This window comes from Mustela nivalis, assembly GCF_964662115.1.
Source record: "Mustela nivalis genome assembly, chromosome: 9".
Taxonomy (NCBI): Eukaryota; Metazoa; Chordata; class Mammalia; order Carnivora; family Mustelidae; genus Mustela; species Mustela nivalis.
This window is the reverse complement of record NC_139028.1, coordinates 108,336,490-108,362,002: the sequence shown is the minus strand read 5'-3', so window position 1 is coordinate 108,362,002 and position 25,513 is coordinate 108,336,490. Positions and strand designations below refer to the sequence as shown.

At 37.9% G+C, this 25,513-nt stretch overlaps 2 protein-coding genes across 5 annotated transcripts in view; both read left to right on the top strand.

Annotated features, from left to right (window-relative positions):
* Positions 1 to 25,421, top strand: part of GLYATL2 (glycine-N-acyltransferase like 2) — a gene marked incomplete at its 5' end in the record, with an annotated part of 37,666 nt that extends 12,245 nt beyond the window's left edge. Inside the window, 1 exon segment of the mRNA XM_082682449.1 lies at positions 25,321 to 25,421. Within this exon segment, the coding sequence (XP_082538575.1) occupies positions 25,321 to 25,373 (53 nt within the window). The 3' untranslated portion in view covers positions 25,374 to 25,421.
* Positions 592 to 20,711, top strand: LOC309872824 (glycine N-phenylacetyltransferase-like). Of its 4 annotated transcripts, none has more exons than XM_082747791.1 (8): positions 593 to 755; positions 880 to 1,012; positions 7,983 to 8,072; positions 11,742 to 11,849; positions 14,769 to 14,895; positions 15,751 to 15,922; positions 16,420 to 16,542; positions 17,558 to 20,711. In XM_082747791.1, the coding sequence occupies exons 3-8, from the start codon at positions 7,995 to 7,997 to the stop codon at positions 17,958 to 17,960; spliced, it is 1,011 nt and encodes a 336-aa protein (XP_082603917.1). In that variant the 5' UTR covers positions 593 to 755; positions 880 to 1,012; positions 7,983 to 7,994; the 3' UTR covers positions 17,961 to 20,711. The 4 variants fall into 4 exon arrangements, with proteins under 4 accessions (XP_082603919.1, XP_082603917.1, XP_082603920.1 ...); XM_082747792.1 differs by lacking the exon at positions 593 to 755 and adding an exon at positions 773 to 793; XM_082747793.1 differs by lacking the exon at positions 880 to 1,012 and having other exon boundaries at positions 592 to 755.
* Positions 25,422 to 25,513: the final 92 nt, after the last annotated feature.

Below are 25,513 nucleotides of genomic sequence, written 5' to 3'. Positions count from 1 at the left end.
AAGGCCTTATGTCATGGAGTTAGCAACTAAATGCCTGCTGCTGTAACTCTGTCCTCCAAATATCTCTTAGGAACCTCTCATGTGACCCACTCTAGCTAGAACCATGCAAGGAAGGGAATTCCAGGAAAGACAGTTCAGTCTAGCTGGGGTGATGCCTTACAAAACCACTACAGCGAGCTCTCAATCAAGATTTATTGAGTGATTAAATGAGTGACTGGATGAATAGATCAATTTCATCAGGAGTAATTCTCAGGTCATAAGATCTAAAAACAACTGGAGGTCAGTCAGAGAAGAGCTTTTCTTTAATAGAGAGGAGTAAGCAAAACTCATGGAGTGTTTTTCTGCATGCAAGTGAGGGCTCAGGCTCAGGGTGGCACAAAGTCCAGAGTCCTGTGTGGGGGGCAGAAGCTTAATTAAAGTTTATACAAACTTTAGATGGATCAGTGAGGATAAACAGTCAACCTAATCATTTATGAAGAATAAACAGGGTTGGAAAATCCCATGTGGGGAAGTGGGAAGTAGAAGGGGCAGGACCAATATAGCTCAGAGAATGTTTTATCCAAGTGCCTATTCTTGGTAGGGGCTATTAAGAAGGGGTTATATATTGGTTCAGTCTAGAGGAAGAAGAGAAATTTAACCAACATTGATTAACAAGCAGTTTGCTTTGATATATCAGTGTGTGGCTCACAGCTCAGCTAATCATTTATAAGGCAGAGATTGAGAATTTGGAGGATCAGTGTCTGGCCTTGTCATAGGTAAGCAAGCAGCGCATCAGTGAGTCTTACTAAGGCAGGTGGGAGGAAGTAAGATTCTTTGCAGTAAACCCTTTCGGGAACACAAAGTAGATGGAGGGATTTCTTTAACTGTTGTATTTTCTAGGATAACAAAGACTTGGGTAGAACTCAGCATTGTAAGTCCCTTGGAGAATTGCATTTATTGAAACACGACTTGACCTCAGTCTTTTGGTCTGCCTTCGAATTAGCTCTACAAATCTTGCTTTACTGCTTTGAAGGTACTGTGGTTTTTAAAGTTTTTATTAAAATTCTAATTAGTTAACATACAGTGTAATAATAGTTTCAGGTGTACAATACAGTGATTCCACCCTTCCATGTGACACCCGGTGCTCATCACAGCAAGTGCCTTCCTTAATCCCCATCACACCTATTTCACCCATCCTCCCACCACCAGCCCTCTGGTACCCCTCAATGTGTTTTCCATAGTTAAGACTCTGTTTCTTGGCTTCTCCCTCTCTCTTTTCCCCGTTTGCTTATTTGTTTTGTTTCTTAAATTTCATATATGAGTGAAATCATATGGTATTTTTCTTTCACTGATTGGCGTATTTCCCTTAGCATAACACTCTCTAGCTCCATCTATGTCATTGCAAATGGCAAGATATCATTCTTTTTGATGGCTGAGTCATAGTCTAGTGTGTGTGTGTGTGTGTGTGTGTGTGTGTGTGTGTATTCACATCTTCTTTATCCACTCATCAGTCAATGGACATTTGGGCTCTTTCTGAAATTTGGCTATTGTAGATAATGCTCCTATAAACATCAAGAGGTACGTGTATCCCTTTGAATTAGTATTTTTTTTTAATCTTTGGGTAAATACCTGGTAATTCAATTGTTGGATCAAAGGGTAATTCTATTTTTCACTTCTGAAGAAAACTCCATACCATTTTCCAGAGTGGCTGCACCAGTTTAAATTCCCACCAACAGTACAAGAGAGTTCCCCTTTCTTCACATCTTTACCAGCACCTGTTGTTTCTTGTGTTGTTGAGTTTAGTCATTCTGACAAGTGTAAGGTGGCATCTCATAGTAGGTTTGATTTGCATTTCCCTGATAATCAGTGATACTGAGCATCTTTTCATGTACCTGTTGGCCATCTGTATGCCTTCTTCAGAAAATTGTCTATTCATGTCTTCTGCCCATTTTTAATAGGATTATTCATTTTTTGGGTGTTGAGTTTTATGAGTTTTTTGGTATATGGTTAATAAACTAACCCTTTATCAGATATACTATTTGCAATTATCTTCTTCCATTCCACAGATTGCCTTTTAGTTTTGTTGACTGTTTCCTTTGTTGTGCAGAAGACTTTTATTTTGATGAGATCCCAATAGTTCATTTTTCTTTTGTTTCCCCTGCCCCCAGGGACGTATCTAGAAAGAAGTTGCTATGGTTGATGACAAGCTATTGCCTATCTTCTTCTCTAGATTTTTTGGTTTCTAGTCTCACATTTAGATCTTTAATTCATTTTGAATTTATTTTTGTGTATGGTGTAAGAAAATGATCCAGTTTCATTCTTTTGCATGTTGCTGCCCAGTTTTCCCAACATTGTTTTTTGAAGAGACTGTCTTTTTCCCACTAGATATTCTTTGCTGTTTTGGTAAAGATTAACTGACCATAGAGTTGTGGATTCCTTTCTCGGTTTTCTATTGTCTTCTATTGAGCTATGTGACAATACCATACTGTCTGTGCCAGTACTATATTGTCTTGATCATTAAAGTTTGTAATGTAACTTGAAATAGAGAATTGTGATGCCTCCAGCTTTGTTTCTCTTTTTCAAGTTTGCTTTGGCTAGGTCTTTTGTGGTTCCATACAAATTTTAGAATTGTTTGTTCTAGTTCTGTGAAAAATATTGTTGATATTTTGATAGGGATTGCATTAAATGTATAGATTACCTTGGCTAGTAAAAACATTTTAACAATATTTGTTCTTCTAGTCCATGAGCAGGGAATGTTTTTCCATTTTTTGTGTGTGTCTCCTTCAATTTCTTTTTTTTTTTTTAAGTTTATATTCATTTATTTGAAAGAGGGGGCACAAGCAGGGGGAGGGGCAGAAGGAGAGGAAGGAGCAGACTCCATGTTGAGCAGAGAGCTCAAACTGGGGCTGGATTCCAGGACTTTGGGATCATGACCTGAGCCAAAGGCAGATGCTTAACTGACTGAGCCACCCTGGTGCCATTCAACTTCTTTCATCAGTGTTTTATAGTTTTCAAAGTACAGGTCTTTCACCTCTTTGGTCAGGTTTATTCCTAGGTATCTTATTGTTTTTGGTGCAATTGTAAGTGGGACTGAATCCTTAATTTCTCTTCCTACTGCTTCATTATTGGTGTATAAAAATGCAACAGATTTCTGTACATTGATTTTGTATCCTGTGACTTCCCTGAATTCATGTATCTGTCTGGCCAGGGGTTTACCAATTTTATTAATTTTTTTCTTTTTATGCTTATTAATATTAATTTATGAAGGAAATTATCAATTTTTTCCAAAGAATCCACTCTTTATTTCATTGATCTGTTCTACTGTTTTTTAGTTTCTGTATCATTTATTTTTGTCCCAATCTTTATTATCTCCTTCCTTCTGCTGGCTTTAGGCTTTATTTATTATTCTTTTTCTAGCTCCTTAGATGTAAAGTTATTTTATTTATCCAAGATTTTTTTCTTGCTTCTTGGGGTTGGCCTGTATTGCTATATTCTTCTCTCTTAGGATTGCTTTTGCTACATCCCAAAAGTTTTGGACTACTGTATTCTCATTTATATGTTTCCCATGTATTTTTAAAATTTCTTCTTTGATTTCAAACAAATCCAAGATTGGTTGATTCATTCATTGTTTACTAGCATGCTGTTTAGCCTTCATATATTTGTGGTCTTTTTTTTTCTTGTGGTTGACTTCTAGTTTCAAAGTGTGGTCAGAAAAGGTACCCGGTATGATTTCAATCTTTTTGTATTTTTTGCGTTCTGTATTGTGACCTAATATGTGATTTATTCTGCAGAATGTTCCATGTGCACTTGGTAAGAATGTGTATTCTACTGTTTTAGGTTGGAGTGTTCTGAATATATGTTAAGTCCATCAGGTCCAATATGTCATTCAAAGCCATTGTTTCCTTGTTTACTTTCTCTTTTTGATGACTTGTCTATTGATGTAAGTGGGGTGTTAAAGTCCCCTACTATTATTGTGTTATTATCAATTTGTTCCTTTATGTTTGTTGTTGTTTTATATTTTGGGGTGCTCCTATGTTTAGTGCATAAATATTTATAACTTTTATATTTTCTTGTTGGATTATCCCCTTCATAATTATATAATGCCCTCCTTTGCCTCATTTAACAATCTTTGTCTTAAAGTCTAGTTTGGGGGAAGCTGGGTGGTTCAGTCAGTTAAGCATCTGTCTTTGGCTCAGGTCCCAATCCCAGGGTCCTGGGATCAAGCCCTGGTTCAGGTTCCGTGCTTAGTGGGGAGTCTGCTTCTCCCTCTCCCTCTTTCTCTCCCCCTCCCCCCACTCTCTCTCTTTCTATCTCAAAAAATAAATAAATACTACATCTGTATCTTTGAGCCAATTGCACTACTGGCTATTTATCCCAAAGATAGAGATGTAGTGAAAAGAAGGGCCATCTGTACCCCAATGTTTATAGCAGCAATGGCTACGGTCGCCAAACTGTGGAAAGAACCAAGATGCCCTTCAACGGGCGAATGGATAAGGAAGATGTAGTCCATATACACTATGGAGTATTATGCCTCTGTCAGAAAGGATGAATACCCAACTTTTGTAGCAACATGGACGGGACTGGAAGAGATTATGCTGAGTGAAATAAGTCAAGCAGAGAGAGTCAATTATCATATGGATTCACTTATTTGTGGAGCATAACAAATAGCATGGAGGACATGGGGAGTTAGAGAAGAGAAGGGAGTTGGGGGAAATCGGAAGGGGAGGTGAACTATGAGAGACTATGGACTCTGAAAAACAATCTGAGGGTTTTGAAGGGGTGGTGGGGGAGGTTGAGGGAACCAGGTGGTGGCTATTGGAGAAGGCATGGATTGCATAGAGCACTAGGTGTGGTGCAAAAACAATGAACACTGTTACACTGAAAATAAATTTTAAAAATTTAAAAAATAAATAAATACATAAATAAATAAAATCTATAAAGTCTAGTCTAAGTATTGCTACTCAGGCTTTCCTTTGACATCCATTTGCATGACAGATGTTTCTCCACCCTTTCATTTGCAGTCTGCTGGTGTCCTTATGTCTAAAATGGGTCTCTTGTAAGCAGCAGATAGATGGCTCTTGATTTTTATCCATTCTGACACTGTGTCTCATTCAGTATGTTGAATCTATCAGCCACTGTCTTCTGGCTTGCCAAGTTTCTGTTGAGAAATCTCCAGGTACTTATGAGTTTTCCTTGTAAGTTAAGGATGGCCTCTGTCTTGCTGCTTTTAAGATTTTTTCTTTATCACTGTATTTTGCAACTTGAATTATGTTTTGGTGTCAGCCTGCTTTTGTTGATTTTGATGGAAGTCCTCTGTGCCTCCAGGACCTGGATATCTGTTTCCTTCCAGATTAGGGAAGTTTTCTGCTATTATTTCTTGAAATAAATTTTCTGCCCCCTTTTCCTCTATCTTCTTCTTCTGGGATTCCTATAATACAAGTGTTATTATGTTTGATGGAGTCATTGATTTCCCTAAGTCTATTTTTGTGTTCCATAATTATTCTTTCTCTCTGTTGTCCAGCTTCATTATTTTTCATTATTTTGTCTTCTAGATCACTAATTCATTTCTCTACTTCTTCCAGCCCGCTGTTCAATGTATCAAGCCTGTTTCCAGTCTTGTTTATTGTATTCTTCTTCTCTGATTGATTCTTTTTTAATTCTTTTATCTCTGTAATAAGGGTTTCCCATCAGGATGTCTTCTATTTTTTTCTCAAGTACAGCAAGTATCCTTATGGTTGTTGCCTTAAATTCTTCAACAGACATGTTACTTATGTCTGCTTTGCTTAGATCTCTGGCTGTGGCCTTATCTTGTTTTTCATTTGGGATAAATTCCTCCATCTTGACATTTTGTCTAAGTCTCTGCCTTTCTCTCTGTATTAGAAAAGCCAGTTATGTCTCTTGCTTCTGAAAGTAATGGCCTATAAAGAAGAGGTAATGTAGTGTCCAGGGCCCAATACATCAGGGAGTATCTCTGGTGTGTGCTACATTGTTCCACTGTTGTTGTTTTGGCAGTTCTATCCTTCATGCCAGTCATCTACAGAGTCCTTTCATACAGAGGGTAGTGTTTGGTCCCCAGCCTGAAGGTGAATTTTAACTAGGTGTGTTCTGGTCTGTTTGTGAAATGAGACCTAATACCTACTCTACCAGAACTGAGACCCTGCAGAACTCACTGGTTAGGAGATGTGGTATGGGCAGGGGTTTGTGCTTGTCTTCTAGAGGAGGGGACTGTCATGCTCAGACCAAGGCAAATTTGGCTGAGAATTACAGTCCTGCCAGAGTGCACGGAGGTTGACCTTGGTGTAAGCAGATTATGTAATCAGCGTCTGTGCTGACTTGCTTCCCATAAGTGGTTCTGTATTTAAGCTAAGTATGGGGTAGGAAAATGGTGCCAGCTGAGCCTGCTGATCTTTTTTATTTATTTATTTATTTTCAGCATAACAGTATTCATTGTTTTTGTACCACATCCAGTGCTCTATGAAATCTGTGCCCTCTCCAATACCCACCACCTGGTTCCCTCAACATCCCATCCCCCACCCCTTCAAAACCCTCAGATTGTTTTTCAGAGTCCATAGTCTCTCATGGTTCACCTCCCTGTGAACCATGGGGGAGTTTCCCTCAACTCCCTTCTCCTCTCCATCTCCCCTTGTCCTGCTGATTTTTAAAACTCCAAGCTGTAAGCTCCACTGGTTGCAACCCCTGTCGTTTTTCAAGCCAATGACTTTGGACAGACATTCTCCTTGTACATCCACATGTGTTCCCCCCCCCCATCCCCTGCTCTCTCACTCATCTTTCTCTGAGACCATGACTCCCACCCTTACACAGCGTCCTTGATCCATTTTTTCCCGAATCATATCTCTACACTTCTACCTTCCTTGGTGTGACCTCTTCTCTCTCTCTCTCTGGTTGCGGAGTTTGTTCTGCCCATCTTCTGGTTGATTTCTGGGGTATTTAGGATGATTTTATATTTACCTACTTGTGTTTGTAGGGTGGGATGAGCCTAGTTATCTTCCTTTATCTGACCTGTGATGGTTTTGTTAAGGATTTTATCTGTTATCTATTATATCAATGATTCCTGAATATGGCTGCATAAGAAAATCATCTGGAGAAGTGCTGGAGAGAATGAGGACCAAATGTAACTCAAACACTGCTAAGGGAATATAAAATCGTTCAGCCACTTCGGAAAAACAATCTGTCAGTTTTTTAAAAGTTAAACATATGCTTACTATATGACCATGCAAATGTACCTTTACATGTTTACTCAAGAGGACTAAAAGCATTTGCTCAAATGGACTGGTCAAAGCACCTAACGTATTGATTTATTTAACTGGCATAACCACTATATGGGACAGGCATATAGTCACTGGCATTTTATATACGAGAAAACCAAGGCACAGAGAAGTTGAGTAATTTGCCCAACATCCTATAGCTTCTAGCTGGCAGACTCAGGCTTGTCATGGAGAAGAACTTAATCTCTAAGATATTCATGCATGTTGGGGTGCCTGGGTGGCTCTGGGGGTTAAGCCTCTGCCATCAGCTCAGGGTCCTAGGATCAAGCCCCACATCAGGCTCTCTGCTCAGCAAGGAACCTGCCCCCCCCCCTCTGCCTGCCTCTCTGCCTACTTGTGATCTCTCTCTCTGTCAAATGAATAAATAAAATCTTTTTTTAAAAAATATGTTCATGCATGTTTAGATACTATATATGATAATCTTAGTGCATCCTTAATTATTGGTATGCTGGATGATATAAAGTTAAAATAAAAATTTCATGCAGATTTTTAAAGGTTAGAAAATGTTAAAGAAAAATAGTTTTGGAAGTATACACCTGTGCTTTCTACCAGTCTTATTCTTCCTAGGATTTAGTGAGGAGTTCAGTGAATGGGGCACCAAGAAAACAGCAAGAATGAAGTCCTGACCATTAGCTAGAATTACCTGCTGTCTGTTTTGCGTCTTTGTATGTTTTCCATCACTTCTCATTCCTTGATATTTCTTGATTCTCTCTTTAGGTTTAAGGTAAGATGTTCCACTTACAAGGCCCACAAGTGCTGCAAATGCTAGAGAAATCATTGAGGAAGAGCCTCCCAGAGTCCTTAAAGGTGACAGAACATTTTTAGAGGGAACTAAAATGACTGGCAACTGCATATAAAAGAAGTAGGAAAGAGAACAAACATTCTCTGAGCACCTACTCTGTACCAGGCACTTGTTCGTCTTACATCTCATTTAGTTTACCTCACTGGAAGGCAAGTCTGTTATACCCATGTAACCAAAAGAGGAACTCGGTTTTAGGACTTGACCACATCACTAGTGAGTGGCAATCATATGATTTAAATCCACTATGATCTTTGCTGTGCGATGACCCAAAACATCTCTTTGTGCCATTCCGAGAATTATATAACTGGAAGATTTGCCAGAATTGCACAGTTGACTGAACTAACACATTAATGTTTAACTTATTTTTTCTAAACAGTTGAGTGCCTGACAGAAGTTAACCATTATGACTTTTCTTCAAAATTAAGGATGGGCCAATTTCTATTTTGTCAAACCCCAAAAGGTTATGTTTAATATGGGATGAAACAGAAATATATTTTAAAAATAGATCAATGATCTTGTATATAAAGAGGTGGGTTTTTTGGGGGGAGGCAATAATATATGTTTCAAAGTACTAGAATATTACCAGGGATAAAGACTGTCATTGCATTTTAATAAAGGTATCAATTCACCATGAAGGCATTAAAAATGCTGAAGTGTATACACCTAACAACAGAGGCTCAAAGGACATAGGACAAAAATGGATAGAACTGAAAGAACTGAAAGAACAAATAGATAAAGCCACATGAATTACAATTAATTACAATTACAATTACAATTGTAATTACAATTACAATTAAACATTTTTAACACTCCTCGCTGAGTAACTTATATAATAGACAGAAAACCTATAGCTTACATAGAAGACCTGAAAAATACTATGAACCAACTTAATTGACATTTACAGAGTACGTCCCTCAGCAATAGTAGAGTACGTCCCTCAGCAATAGTAGAATACACATTCTTTCCAAGTTCACATGGAATGTGTACAAAGATAGACCATATTCTTAAGACTTTATAAAGAACTGAAATTGTAATAAGTATGTCCTTCAACAATATGATACTAAACTTTAAAAAACCCTGGAAGGTATCTAGAAAGACATCCAAATTTAAGAAATATACAACACATTTCTAAATAAACCATACTTTAAAGTCACAAGAAAAATCAGAAAATATTTGAATAAAGATGAAAGCAAAAGATATCAAAAGTTTGGGGATGCAGCTAAAGCAGTGATAAGTGGGAAATATATAGCATCAAGTGCTTTACTGAAAGGAAAAAAAACAATGATCTCAAAACAGCACTTTAAGTTTCCACCTGAAAAATCAGAAAAAGAACTAACTAACCTCAAAGCAAAGAGAATTAAGGCAATTATAAAATATAAGAGCAGAAAGCAATGAATTTGAGAGGAGAAAATCAATTAAAATTAATCAAGGGGCACCTGGGTGGTTTAGTGGGTTAAAGCCTATGCTTTCAGCTCAGGTCATGATCTCAGGGTCCTGGGATGGAGCCCTACATCAGGCTCTCTGCTCAGCAGGGAGCCTGCTTCCTTCACTCTCTCTGCCTGCCTCTCTGCCTACTTGTGATCTCTCTCTCTCTGTCAAATAAATAAATAAATAAATAAAATCTTTAAAAAAAGAAAATGAACCAAATCTGGCTCATTGAAAAGATCAATAATGTTGATAAACTTCTGACTCAGAAATGCAGAGAGAAGACACAAATCAAATCAGGAATGAAACAGGGCAAGTTGGTGCAGCCTCTTTGGAGAACAGTGTGGAGATTTCTCAAGAAATTAAAAATAGAGCTTCCCTATGACCCTGCAGTTGTACTACTGGGTATTTACCCCAAAGATACAGATGTAGTGAAAAGAAGGGCCATCTGTACCCCAATGTTTATAGCAGCAATGGCCACGGTCGCCAAACTGTGGAAAGAACCAAGATGCCATTCAATGGACAAATGGATAAGGAAGATGTTGTCCATATACACTATGGAGTATTATGCCTCCATCAGAAAGGACGAATACCCAACTTTTGTAGCAACATGGACGGACTGGAAGAGATTATGCTGAGTGAAATAAGTCAAGCAGAGAGAGTCAATTATCATATAGTTTCACTTATTTGTGGAGCATAACAAATAGCATGGAGGACAAGGGGAGATGGAGAGGAGAAGGGAGTTGAGGGAAATTGGAAGGGGAGGTGAACTATGAGAGACTATGGACTCTGAAAAACAATCTGAGGGTTTTGAAGGGGGGGTGGGAAGTTGGGGAGCCAGGTGGTGGGTATTAGAGAGGGCATGGATTGCATAGAGCACTGGTGCAAAAAAATGAATACTGTTACGTTGAAAAGAAATGTAAAAAAAAAAAAGTAATACTTAAAAAAATAAAGAAACAAACAGGGACACTAATACCAATCCCATAAACATTTTAAGGATAATAAAGACACACCATTATCAATACTGTGCCTATAGATTTCACAGCTTATGTTCTGTGAAAAGGACAAGTTACCAACAGTCATCGAAGAAGAAAAATATAACCTAAATCATCCTGTATGCATTGCAGAAACTGATTTCATAATTTAAAATTTTCCAACAAAGAAAATACCATTGCTCAGATGGCTTTCATGGCAATTTCTACCACACATGTAAGGAAGAAATAATATCGATTCTATGCAAACTCTTGCAGAATAGATCAGAGGAGTAAACACTTCCCAACTCATTTTATGAATCCAGAATTACCCTAATATGAAAACCAGAAATGGATTTTTTTTTTTTAAGATTTTATTTATTTATTTGACAGACAGAGATCACAAGTAGGCAGAGGCAGGCAGAGAGAGAGAAAGGAAAAAGCAGCCTCCCCGGGGAGCAGAGAACCTGATGCAGGGTTCCATCCCTGGACCCTGGGATCATGACCTGAACCGAAGGCAGAGGCTTTAACACACTGAGCCACCCAGGTGCCCCTGGATTTTATTTTAAAAAAGAAAGGACTAGAAGACAATATTACTCATGAACATATACCCAAAAATTCTCAACAAAATTCTATCAAGTCAAATCCATCAATAAATCAAAAGGATAGTAATTATAACCAAGAGGAATTTATCTTGAGAATCCAAGGCAGGTTCAACATTAATATTCAGTGTATTTCATTGTATCAATAGATTAAAGAAAAAAGCCAGATGATCTTCTCCTAATAGATGTAGAAAATAAAATTGAACTGGAGTTCTTTCCTATGATGGATATTATACAGTCATTAAAAATGATTCTATAGATTCTATAGATTGGTATTTATTGACATGGAAATATGCCTATAGTATATTGTGTGTCTGGAGGGGGTATGTGGTAAACTAATATACATTAGGTAATTTCATTGCTTAAAAATTTATGTATTTGTCAATAAATGAAATAAAATGGAAAGATATAATACTAAGTTCTACAGTGTGATAGTGGATGATTTTTAATTAATTTGTTTATCTGATGTTTAACTCTATTGATATAATGTTCATGGTTTGACCCCCCAAACCTATTTCTATTTGGAGTAATGAAGTGGAATCTGAAGGTGATTTGAACCACATGCTTATCAGTTATCACCTTGATTTCATAGAAATAATCATTGTCCTGATCAAATAAGTTACTTTACCATCCTTTCCTAATAAGCTGACTCCCTGACTTTCTTGGGATGCTGTAGGTTTATGGGACTGTCTTCCACATGAACCAAAGAAACCCATTCAAGCTAACTGCCCTGGTGGACAAGTGGCCTGACTTTACAACAGTGGTTATCCGACCTCAGGAGGAGGTAAGGTGCCAGATGTAGAATGAGTACACTTTTGTGTTCTTATTTGCTATGCGCCTACCATGCACCTGGCAATGTGGTAGACCCAGGGGATACAGAAATGAATTGTGTGAGGGGCGTCTCGGTGGCTCAGTCATTAAGCGTCTGCCTTTGGCTCATGTCATGATCCCAGAGTCCTGGGATCGAGACCCACATCCGGCTCCCTGCTCAACTGGAAGCCTGCTTCTCCTTCTCTCACTCCCTCTGCTTGTGTTCCCTCTCTGGCTGTGTCTCTGCCTGTCAAATAAATAAATAAATAAAATCTAAAAAAAAAAAAAAAAAGAAATGAATTGTTTGATGGTAAGTGAGTTGCTGTCCTCAAGAAGTTCACAGAAGACAGATAAAGGAATAAATTACAACATGGAGTGAAAATGCACAAAAACATAGAGAAACACACACTATATAAGATACCAGCAATACTGTGTAAGAGAGAAATAAAAATACTGTGTAAGAGACAGTTTAAAACCACAGATGTCGGGGTATGCACGTAGAGGATCAGAGGGCTTCTAGGCAGACATTTCAGCAAAACTGAAAGATAAATAGGTTTTTGGCAAACTGACAAGAAGAGAGAATGCATTCTAAACAGAAAAGCATAACACCTAAAAATGTGTAGAGCTGAATATGAAGAAAGTTAAGAAAATATAAAGAACAAACTGCAATGCCTATATTTGGGAATGTATTTTCAGTGTCAGCTTTTTTTTTAAATATTTTATTTATTTATTTGACAGAGAGAGAGAGAGATCACAAGTAGGCAGAGAGGCAGGAGGGGCAGGGGGAAGCAGGCTCCCTGCTGAGCAGAGAGCCCCATGTGGGGCTCGATCCCAGGACCCTGAGACCATGACCTGAGCTGAAGGCAGAGGCCCAACCCACTGAGCCACCCAGGCGCCCCTCAGTGTCAACTTTTAAAGATTACTTAAACTAAGTGCTGAATATATTTCAAAGACAAATATGTTATAAGCATATTGGAAAATATAAAGTAAAAATGTATGCATGCAAAATGTGTAATCATACAATGTCATTTTAATACAAAAAGTTTCAAATAAAATTTAAATGTAGAGTGCTTTTGAACTAAACAGAATACAAAAATGAAGACATTTACATTAATTATTGAACTGAAAAATGAAGCTATGAGTGCATTTCTGAGTAGCACTTTCTGGCTATTCTACCCTTGTTGGGTAGTTTTTTTCCTGACTCTTTCCTCCAACTTCAAATAACCTGAACTCTGATTTGTTAACTTTGAGAAGAACTTCTTGAACAAATTTTGTTTCAATTTGGGGGGGAATGCAAATTATTTTTTAAAAAATAATAGTGCATTATGGTTTACATTTTAAAGACATCATGTGTCAAATAAAGTATATCCAAAATATATGAAGAACTTATACAACTCAACACCAAAAAAACAAATAACCCAATTAAAAAATGGGCAGAGGACCTAAATAGACATTTATCCAAAGAAGACATACAGATGCCAACACATTTAAAAGATCCTCAATATCACTAATCATCAGAGAAATGCAAAATAAAACCACAATGAGATATCACTTTATACCTATCAGAATGACTCAAATGAAAAAACACAAGAAGTAAGTATTGGTGAGGATGTGGAATAAAAGGAACACTCATACACTGTTGGGAATGTATATTAGTGTAGTCTCTACGGAAAACAGTACGGAGGTCCTTAAAAAACTTAAAAATTAAATTAACATATGATCCAATAATTCCACTATTGCATATTTACCCAATATATATGTATGTATATATAGGGTATTTCCCAAAGTAGGTAAAAATACTAATTTGAAAAGATACATGTGTCCCTAGGTTTATTGCAAGATTATTACAATAACCCAGATATGGAAGCAATCCAAGTGTCTATCAATATATAAATAAAGAAAATGATTTTATAATATAAAGATAACTTTACATATAAACATAGTATTATATATAATATATAACATATATAATAAAAATTACTCAGCCATTAAAAAAGAATGAAATCTTATCATTTACAACAATGTAGATGGACTTAAGAGTGTATAAGTCAGTCAGAGAAAGACAAATACCATAGGTGGAATTTAAGAAACAAAACAAAACAAATGAATAAACAAAGAAAAAAGAGACGAACAAAAAAACAGACTCTTAAGTACAGAAAAAAACCTGGTGTTTGCCAGAGGGAGGGGTGTAGGAGGATGGGTGAAGTAACTGAAGGGGATTAAGAGTACATTTATTGTGATGAGCACTGAGTCATGTACTAAAAAATTTGTTGAATCATTATATTTATAAAAATATATTTTATATTTCTTATAAATATATGAAACTAATATAACACTGCATATTTATTATACTTAAATAAAAATTTAAAATTTTTTAAAAAAGAAAAATGAAGACATCATATGTCTTTATTCATATAGCTATGTCATATATAAGTGAAAATTCTAATACAAGGTTACCTGTATCAATTTCAACATTGTTATGTTTACAATCCATTGGTTCTGAGACTGGGTTTTTTTCTTAGACTCTTAAATAGAATAAAATTTACTCTTTCAAAGGAAACTTGCCTTTGACAGTAATACTTTCTTTCTCCTGAAGATTACAGAATCATAGAAGAATGTTTTCTAAACCAGTGCACATTTGGTTGATTTGAAATTGTAACACACCATATAAATACCTAGTTCATCAAGTTTTTCTTAACCAAAAATTGAGTGATTAAATCCCTGACTTGCTGTCATGATGTAAATGATTCAGGAATAATGCTAGTACATCAAGAATAATACCAAATATTTTATAAGTTTATAAAATAACACAGTATAATGACAGACTAAGGCAAAGTATTCCAATCACTGGGTATAATCAATATGATTTATTTTACATTAACTAACCAAACAGGAAATGACAGATGATTTTGATTACTACACCAACACCTACCAAATCTATTCTAAGAATCCCCCAAACTGTCAAGAATTCCTTGGCGCATCGGGTGTCATCAACTGGAAACAACGTTTGCAGATCCAAAGTAAGTTTGGGAGCTGGGATGTGTGCTGGCTTCTATGACTGTTCCTGGCTACTCCTACAGGGTCACTTTTGATCCTGAGAACATTCCCCTACAGCCTTTGTAGGTAGGAAGCTCTACCAAACCCGACTCAGCTTGATGTTCATTCTTTGCATCAGCTGCTCCCACCTCTTCAGTGGAATAGAATTCAAACATTGCGAACTGTGGACTTGACACATGGGACTGTGAGCAATGGAATTTCTTGTTAGCTAAGGATTCATGATATATTTTTCAGACATATTCAGGGTCCATTAGGGGGATTAGGTGTGAGAGCAGAGCTCCCTCCCTCTCTGGTCTTCCATTCCTAGAATAAGAATGACAGTTGCTTGTGCCAGAGAACACCTCCAGGTCACAAGGTCACAAGTACAACTACCATGGCTGTGAGCACACCCTCCAGGGTCAGATTCTCTAGGGCGGCATCCTTGCTCTGCCTGTTACCTGCTTTGTGATTTGAGCAAGTGGTGTATCTATTATTCAGTTTTTGTATGTGTAAAAAAAGAGGGCAGTAAAAGTACTTAAAACAAGTTCAAGGGAAGAATTAAATGTAGTATTAGACCAATACCTGGGCATGAAGTAGGAACACACTCAAGGTTAGCTTCTACTTTTTAAAATACCATTTCTCCATTGATTGTGCAGTGATATAGTCAGGATTTCTAGTATTATCTGCTTGCATAAGAGAGTGACTTGGGCATGGTCACATGGTTCATGGTGACCCCAGAAGCAACACTGCCTGACTTTAAGATCTGCATATTTCCACCAGGAAGCTTCTGCAGCATCTACATGGCCAGTTACTTCTCCCTTCACCTTACCCCTCTCTAGGTTCACAGTCCAGCCTGAACGAAGTGATACAAAATCTTGCAGCTGTTAAACTGGTCAAGGTCGAGCAACAACAAGGCATTATGTACATGTTGCCCGAGAGAGCAAGTAAACTGCTCCCTTCCTTGCTGGAGGCAAAGAACTTACCTCTTAAATCTGGCAGACGCAAAGTCATGTGAGTTTTGGAAAAAGATACTCTGGGTTACTCTCATCTTTCTGCATGGAAGTGGCCTCCCAACATCTTCCCCTATCTTCGCTATTGCCTCCCTACAATCCATTTCCAGCGTGATCCTTTTGGATATGGATTGTGTCAATTCATCCACTTAAAAGCCATCAGTGTTCCTCTGCTCACAACCCCATTACGGACATTCAGGGTCCTAGAAGACCTGCTATCCACCACCTCTTGGACTTCATCATGTCCCTTTTGCTTACTTCCACCAGCAGCTCTGGCCTTTTTTCTCCGACTTGATTTCATACATTCACATAATGCCTTTGGACTGTTGCATTTATTCTTTGCCTAAAATCTCCTTCCCTCTGATCTTTGCACATCTGTTTCTTTCTTGCCACTCATTATCTCCAATGTCATTTCCTTCCAGAGTTCTCCTCAGAGCAACCTGAAACCACCCTTTCCCATAATTCTTCATCACGAAATACAGTTTTTATTTTCCTCAGTGCACTTATCACTATCCAAAACCAGCTTATTTGTGAATTTACTGACGTCTCTGTTGTTGGATTCCTCCCTTGCAACGATTCAAACTCCATAAGAGCAGAGGACATTCTTCATGGTGGTCACCAGTAAGTTTTCAGGAGCCACAACAAAGCGTCAAATAGACGCTTCATAAATATGCAATGAATTTACATCCCAGAGCAAAACACATTATATATTGCCCTCCACTTATGCCTGAATAAAATTAAAACCGATATAGGGATTTTATCTTGAGATATCCAATCCTATGGCCCTCTCTGTGTTAATACACTTGGAAAAGATTTATTCACACTGTATTGCAACTTACATCTAAAAGACACTTCCAAATCTATACTCTCATTTGATTTCTTGTTCATCCCATGAGACAGACAAGGGAGGAGACATTATACCCATTTTCCTGATGGAAAACAGATCCAGTTGATGAAACAGCTTGTCAGGGTCATGTGGATGGTTAAGGACATAACTGGGGCTCATGTTTACATCTCCTGCTTCCACACTCTGGGCTCTTTCTAGGACACCTCCCAAACCCTTCTCCACCCCTGTAGCAGTCTTCAGACTTCAGTGTTCTGTCAAGTGGGGGCTGTCCACACTCCACATCACTGCCCCTCTGTGGGCTTCAGCTCTTGCACAGTGGCCAAGGAGCCTCTGACACCAACAGACAAAGATTCCAGGATTACAAGATTCCAAGCCCTGGCTTTATATCTTGCTAGCATATGCTTTGAGGCACTTACTTATTTTCTGCTTACCTACTGTTATGTGTAGAACAGGGATGTTATCAATTCTCCCATCTTAAGTGGAGAGTCACAGCAATATTGACAAAAAAAAATGTTAATTTTTGTGTCATTATTTTTTGTGTGGCATGGGTCTGAGGTACTAATCATGGGATAGCTCTTACATTATTTACAGAGCTGCTACTAATAGCACCACTCTGTTAATATCTCCATTTTATAACAAGAGGATTAACTCAGGCAATCTGGCTGCAGAGTCTATGCCTTTACTCCACTCCACTCTGCATGGTCTGAAGACAATTTGGGGGGAAAACAAACATAATACTCCACAGTATGTGTGATATTTGGGGGTATTCTTTTTCCTTGTTCTCAACAGCAACCAAGAGATGTTTCAACTCTCCTCCCTGGACGTTACCCACGCTCCGTTGGTGAATAAATTCTGGCATTTGGGGGGCAATGAGAGGAGCCAGACGTTCATTGAGTGCTGCATCCGGACCTTCCCCACCTTCTGCCTGCTGGGGCCCGAGGGGACCCCTGTGTCCTGGAGCCTGATGGACCAGACAGGCGAGATACGGATGGGGGGTACTGTGCCTGAGTACCGGGGCAAGGGTCTCATCTCCTATCTCATGGATGTTCACATCCATGCTCCGGACAAACTTGACTACCCGAGCTATTACCATACAGCTTTAACCAACAAAATCATACAGAAAATGAGTCACAGTCTGAATCATATCACCTTGCCCTGTAACTGGAACCAGTGGCACTGTGTGCCACTGTGAAGCAATTCTGAGCACAAGACCGAGTTGGGTGGGCTGATGTGGCAGGAGAAGTGGTTGGGCGGACAGGGAGAAAGAACAAATTGTAATCAGCAGTAAAGTGATATGTGTTGTCTGGGCTCTGAGAAGCAGTATAAATGGTCAACAGAACCACCACAGTCCCTGTTCTCAAACCAGGTCAACAGAACCACCCCAGTCCTTGTTCTCAAACCATTCATGTAGTACTCCCCTTTGGGTCTGGAAGATCTGGCATGGCCAGACCTTCCTGCGGCAGACTCCGGTCTTGTTCAGTTTCCTACACTTCTGGATCTCAGTGATACTCTTTTCAGCTACATTCTGCCCTCCTGCTTTTCCTGGATCTCCTATCTTACAAGCGAGGTATTGCTAATAAGCATATCCTGCCACTTTTGCCAAGATGTGACATTACTCAAGGGTAGTATAATTTTCCTCTCTCATGCCTTTACCCTCCTGCTCCCTGCCCTACCCTCAACTAGCTTCACTGAGGTATAATTCACAAATAACACTGTAATGTAAAGTGTAAAAAGTGGTGATCACACACACACACACACACACACACACACACACACGTTGTGAAAGACCTCCCATAACCAAGTTGATTAAAATTACCTGACCATATATACATGGGTTTATTTCTGGGCTCTCTATTCTGTTCCAGTAATTTATGTGTCTGTGCCTATGCTGATATCAAACTCTTTTGATTATTATAGTTTTGTAACATAGTTAAAAGTCAGGAAGTATAACGTCTCCTGCCTTGTTTTTCTTTCCCAACATCTTTTTGGTATTTGGGGTCTCTTATGGTTCCATACAAATTTTAAGATTATTTTTTCTATTTCTATCAGAATTTTGGTAAGGACTGCCCTAATAAGGACTGCTTTTGGTGGAATGGACATCTGCACCATAATAATTTTTCAGTCCATAAACACAGAATCTTTTTCCATTTATGTGCATCTTCTTACACTTCTTTCATTAATGTTTCATAGTTTTCAGTGTACAGATCTTTGACCTTCTTGATTAAAACTATTCCTAAGCATTTTTTTTTCTTTTTCTTGCTATTATAATTGGGACTTTCTTAATTTCTCTTCCTCACAATTGTTAGAGTCTAGAAATACAACTCATTTTTGTATCCTGACTTTGTATTCTGCAACTCTACTGATTTGCTTCTTAGTTTTAGTAGGTTTTTGTGGGGGGAGTGGAATCTTTAAGGTTTTCTATACATACGATGATATTATCGGTAGATACAATTTCACTTCCTCCTTTCTTACCCGGATGACTTTTATCTCTTTTCCCAACCTGCAGTGCTATGTTGAAGATAAGTGGCAAGAGTAGACATCTCTGTCTTTTTTCTAATATTAGAGGAATAGTTTTCAGCTTTTCACCATTGAGTATGATGTTAGCTGTGGGCTAATATACAGGGATAAAATCCACTTGCTACTGGTGTATGATCCTCCTAATATGTTGCTGAATGTGGCGTCCTTGAGGAGTTTTGCATCTTCTTATTGTATCCTTGTCTAACTTTAGTATCAGGATAATGCTGACCGTATAAAATGAGTTTGGAGGTGTATCCCCCTCTTTAATTTTTTGAAAGATTTGAGAAAGGTTTGCATTAATTCTTTGAATGGTTGGTGGAATTCACCAATGAAGTCCTCTGGTCTTGAGCTTTTATTTGTTGGGATTCAGCTTTCTTACTAGTATTTGGTTTGATCAAATTTTATAGTTCTTTATGATTTAGTTTTTACAGGTTGCATGTTTCTAAGAATTCAACAGTTTCTTCTAGGTTATCCAATTTGTTATGTTAGTTAATACCTGTTCATGGTGGTCTCATGATTCTTTTCATTTTTGTGTCATTATTGTAATCTCCCTTCTTTTATGTCTTCTCTTATTCATTTGAGTCTTTTCTCTTTTTTTCTTAGTAGGTCTAACTAAAGGTTAATCAATTTTGTTTATCTTTTTAAAAAAAGATCCTTAGTCTCATTTATCTTTTCCATTATTTTTCTAGTCTCATTTTACCTATTTATGCTCTGGTAGTTACTTTCTTCTTTTTACTAATTTTATGCTTATTTCTTCTTTTTTTAGTTTTTTGAGGTGTGAGATGAGATTGAGATCTTTCTCTTGAGATATGCATTTATCATCATAAACTTTTCTCTTTGACTTGTTTTTGCTGCATTGTATGTTTTGGTATATAGTGTTTCCTTTTTCATTTGTCTGAAAAAAATTTTAATTAAAAAGAATTTTTGACTCACTGTTGTTTAGGAACATATCGTTTAATCTCCATATATTTGTGTATTTTCCAGTTTTTGTCTTTGATGTTGATTTCTAGTTGTATGCCATTGTGGTCAGAAAAGATTCCGGGTATGATTTCAATCTTTTAAAATTTGTGAAGACTTGCTTTGCGATCTAACATATAACCTATCCTGGAGAATGTTCCATGTGCACTTAAGAAAAATGTGTATTCAGCTGCTGTATGATGGAATATGTGTATGTATCTGTTAGGTCCATTTGGTCTAATATGTAGCTCCAATCCAATATTTTTTTACTGATTGTCTCCCTGGATGATCTAGTCATTGTTGAAAGTGGAATATTGAAGTCCCTTACTATTATTGTTACTGTTTTCTATCTCTCCCTTCAGATCTGTCAATATCTGCTTTATATATTCAGGCATTCCATTGTTTGGTACATATGCATTTTTTAAGTGTTATATTCTTTGAATAAACTGACCTTCTTATCATTACATAATGACCTTCTTTCTTTATTACCATACTTTCACCTTGAAGTCTATTTGGCCTGATATAAGTATAGATAGTCCTACTCTCTTCTGGTTTCCATTTGTACTGAATATATTCCAACTTGAAGAAATTCCTTTTAACATTTGTTGTAAGCCTGCTCCAGTGGAAATGAACTCCTTCAGGTTTGTTTATCTGCCAAAATCTACCTCCCCTCCAGTTCTGAAGGAAACTTTCATGGATAAAGCATTTCTTGGCTGGTAGTTATTTTTCTCTAGCGCTTTGAATAGATCATTCCACTCCCTTCAAGCATGCAAGGTTTCTGCTGAAAAAATATGCTTATAGTCTTAAGAGGGTTTTTTGTTTGTAAAAACTCACTTTTCTTTTGTTGTGTTTTATTCTTTGTCTTTACTTTCTAACAATTAAATTATAATGTGTGTTGGTGTGGGTCTCTTTGGATTAATTTTTTGTTGTTGTTGTTTCTCTTTAAGTTTCCTGGATTTTAGTGTCTGTTTCTTTACCCACATTTGGGAAGTTTTTAATCACTATTTTTCTGAACACATTTCTGCATGATTCTCTCTTTCTCCTTCTAGGACACCTATAATAGGTATATTTGTCCACTTGATTGTGTTCCATAAATTGGTTAAGCTATTTCACTCTTTTTAATTATTTTTTTTTTAATTTTTGCTCTTCTGATTAGATGATTTCCACTGATCTAGCTTTGAGTTTGTTGATCCTTTTCTCCATCTGATCTTATCTGCTGTTGAACCACTCTATTGAATTTTTCTTGTTTGGTACTTTTAAAATATAGTCTGTCTTTTTGTTGAAATGCTCACTTTACACATGCATTGCCCTCCTGACCTTGGTGAGCATCTTTACAACCATTATTTGGAAGTCCCTGTCAGGCAAATTACTTATCTATGTTTCATTAAGATTGGTTTCTGGAGATTTATCTTGTTCTTTTGTTGTTGTCGTTGTTGTTTGTTTGTTTGGGACATATTCCTCTGTTCTTTATTTTCCTTGACTTTCTATATTGGTTTTTGTATATTAGATAAAACAGCCCCACCTCCCAGTCTTGACAGACTTGCCTTATGTAGGAAATAATCTTTGTTAATAACCTTGACCTGAGGGGCACCTGGGTGGCTCAGTGGGTTGAAGCCTCTGCCTTCGGCTTGGGTCATGATCCCAGGGTCCTGGGATAGAGCCCCACATTGGGCTCTCTGCTCTGTGGGGAGGCTGCTTCCTCCTCTCTCTCTGCCTGCTTCTCTGATTACTTGTGATCTCCGTCTGTCAAATAAATAAATAAAATATTTAAAAAATAACCTTGACCTGAGACTTTATTTTCCTCAAACCTCGGTGTTTGCCTAAACCACTGTCTTTGTTTTTTGTGGTCAGGAGATCAGGGTCTGTCAAGATCTGCTGGTGTCCCAACAGCGTGGGAATTGCCCACATGCCTCTTTAGGCTCCCAGAGAGCTATTATTTGCCAGCCCCTTTAGCTTTCAATGCAAGCTAATTAGAAGCCCAACCTCCAGGCAGCACCCGGGAAAGTCAAGATATTAAATATACAATCTAGCCCATCAGGGGAAACTGGGAACTGGGTGTTTTTGTCTACTTATTCTGTGCTAAGGCAGAAGGGATACACTCTGGGAATGCTTTTGTACCTATTTAGAGCTACCTCTCTATTTTGTGGGTTGGAACACACAATGAATACTGAACCTCATCACCTTCTAAAGCTAGGTAATTTAGAAGTCAGTCCATCAAAGGCAGCCTTAGAAGATGAGGTGCTTAAAAAAAAGAGAGTAGAGAAAGATGATGAAGTACTAGATTTATAGACAAACTCCTTTCAGGAAGAAGCTGGAGACTGTTTTATTACTGCAGTTAGCTGAGGAGAGAAAGCAGATGTAGCCACCAGCTCTTTTAGATAGCTGGGAATACCCTCAATGAGCTCTCACATGTGGGTTGTTTAGAAGCCAGAACCTAAGGCTGTGGCTGGGAAAGTATATGGTCAAATCCTTTTCAGGGAGAAACTGGGAGATGGTATTTTGTCTGCTCCTCCTGTGCTGATCTTGGAAGGGATAGCTACAAAAAAATGCTCATGCACCCATTTAAAAACTTCCTTATTTTATGTGTCCCTGTGAGTTTCATGTATGCCAAGCCACAATGGCTCTCAGAGCAAAGTGATTTGGGGACCCATCCCTTGGGTGGTAGCCTTAAAAACTGGGCACTAGCTGTGTGGTCCAACCCTTTGCTTCTCAGGAAGAAACTGGGAGTTGGGGGTTCTCTCTTGATTGTAAGGTGCTGTGGTGGGGTGGGCTTTATCGTGAGCATATCTTGGCCCACGGCTCTTCCCTCATTCACCTGAAGTGTAGAAGTTGTTCTGCAAGTTTCTGGATTTCTCTCAAAGGTAACTGCCATCTCTGAGTGTGTCCCTGGGAAGAGAGAAAGTCAAGAGCACCCCATCCTACCATCTTGGGGACATCACTCCTGACCCCCTTTTATTTTCATGACCAACATGTGTCCTATGTCTTCAGTAGGTGATGTGAAGTGATTCTTTCACCAGTAACTCTTTAATCTGTGTTTAATAATCATCTTAACAAATTATTCACATGAATATATGACATCAGGTATATATGATTCTCAGAGAGTTCTTAAGAGAAAGACTAAGTAGTGGTAGCATTTTTCCTCAGAGAAAGCCCAATAAAGTAAGAACAGTGTTATTGAAATCGGTCAATTTCCATCCTGATAATCAGCCTGCTATAAAAAACATTTTGTGTTTGATTGTGAAAGTTAAACTAGAGGGCCCATCAGTTGGAAGACATTGAGAGGGGTTAGTGGGGACACACACTCTGTCCATAGGTTGATAGATACATGGATGAATATATATAGATATACATATATTTGTGAATATGTTTATAGCTATCTCTATATATGTGTGTGTATTTATAGATCAATATATAAAGAGATCAATATATATCAAGTGACAAAAATTCAATTATACTAATATACCACATTTACACACCTTTACTTAATATGAAATACTTACTTAATATGAAAAAAAAGTTACTTTTCTTTCTTTGTTTGTTTTATTCCTATCTTCTTTTTATTTTATTTTTTTTAATTTTCTTGAGGGAAATTCCAGGGATTAGAAGTAGTGATGTCAGGATGCCTGGGTGGCTCAGTTCGTTAAGCAGCTGCCTTCGGCTCAGGTCATGATCCCAGTGTCCTGGGATCGAGTCCTACATCGGGCTCCTTGTTCCATAGGGAACCTGCTTCTCTCTCTGCCACTTTGTCTGCCTGTGTGCTCTCTCTCTCTCTCTCTCTGACAAGTATATAAATAAATAAAAATCTTAAAAAAAAAAAGAAGTAGTGACGTCAAAATGAGCAAAGATTCTCCTGCCCCTTCATATGATTTTCTCACGCCCTTTCTATATGCTAATAGCACAAAACAGATGCGTCAAATTCTCCACAGTTTTCTCATTTCAACAATAGCAATAGATATTAACTGACCACCTACTGTGTGCCAGTGACTATTCTAGGAATTTGGACACATACTGAATGAAACACAGATCCTTTGAGGTGCTTACATTATAGAAATCACCTATTAATATAAAAAATCGATAATATTATATAAACACTGGGAGTAGGGCAGTGTAATGTAGTGGTTAGAAGTACATACTGGGGAGCTGGATTCTCTGAATGACAATCCCAGATCTGTCTTTTGTCAGCTTTATAAAGTGGGGGAACTTATTAAAGATCTCTGTGTCAGAATGCCTAGGTGGCTCAGTGGGTTAAGCCTCTGCCTTTGGCTCAGGTCCTGATCTCAGGGTCCTGGAATCAAGCCCCACATCGGGCTCTCTGTTCCCCAGGGAGCCTGCTTCCCCCACCTCTCTGCCTGCCTCTCTGCCTACTTGTGATCTCTCTCTGTCAAATAAATAAATAAAATCTTTTAGAAAATAAGATCTCTGTGTCACAAAATTCTCATCTCTAAAATGAGGGAAAGTGACAGTTCCTAAATTATAGGTTTATTGCACAAATCAAATGAATGAGAAAATATAAACAAAGAACTTGGGAAATTGTCTGGCACACATTAAGCACTCCAAAAACATAAGTTGTAATTTTTGATATTAATCACCAGGATAGGTGCAATATGGACTGATGATTATTATTACAAGGCAGGGGATGGGGCAGGCAGAGAATGGTGAGCAAATTGGGTGGGACCAAGCTGTAAGAGGTCCAGAGTACAATTTACAAATTGGATTCAAAATAATTGGGTACCAATCTAGCATCTACCATGTATATAGGTAGATTTAGTAGTCTTTGTGTTGGAAATGTCAGTGGCCGGAAAAGGAAATATACATTTTTATTGGCTAGAGTCCCGGAATGGACACCAGTTGGATTACTAGACAGACACAAATTACCCCTTTTCACGATCCCCATTAAACATGCTGACTATTGAAAGCAGAATTGTTTTATAGCAAAGGAAAGAATATTTTCAGCTAGTAAATGTAATAACATAGAAAAATATAAACCTTTGCATTCCAAGAAATGGCTGGGAAGGACACTCACCAGAGTTATTTGAAATTCTCCTTGAAATATCATTTTCTCCAGAGTGCCACCTACCTTTTGTCCTCTGTGGTTCCAATCACATCCTCCGTCTCCACCACTCAGCAATAGCAGAGTTGTATTTCTCATCTTGAGCTATTTTTAAGTCATCCCAAGGTCCCTGAAATTAACATCAACATTAACCAATTCAGCAATCTCAGTCTTATTATCAAATGTTAGAGCTGGCTAGAGGTTCCACGATGAGAGAGAAT

Excerpts from the sequence above, each read along its gene's own strand:
- LOC309872824 (XM_082747793.1), top strand. The coding sequence starts at position 7,995 with ATGTTCCACTTACAAGGCCCACAAGTGCTGCAAATGCTAGAGAAATCA. Across the intron at positions 15,923-16,419 it reads TCTGGCAGACGCAAAGTCAT|TGCACTTATCACTATCCAAA; the intron begins GTGAGTTTTGGA and ends TATTTTCCTCAG. Across the intron at positions 16,543-17,557 it reads ATTCTTCATGGTGGTCACCA|CAACCAAGAGATGTTTCAAC; the intron begins GTAAGTTTTCAG and ends TGTTCTCAACAG.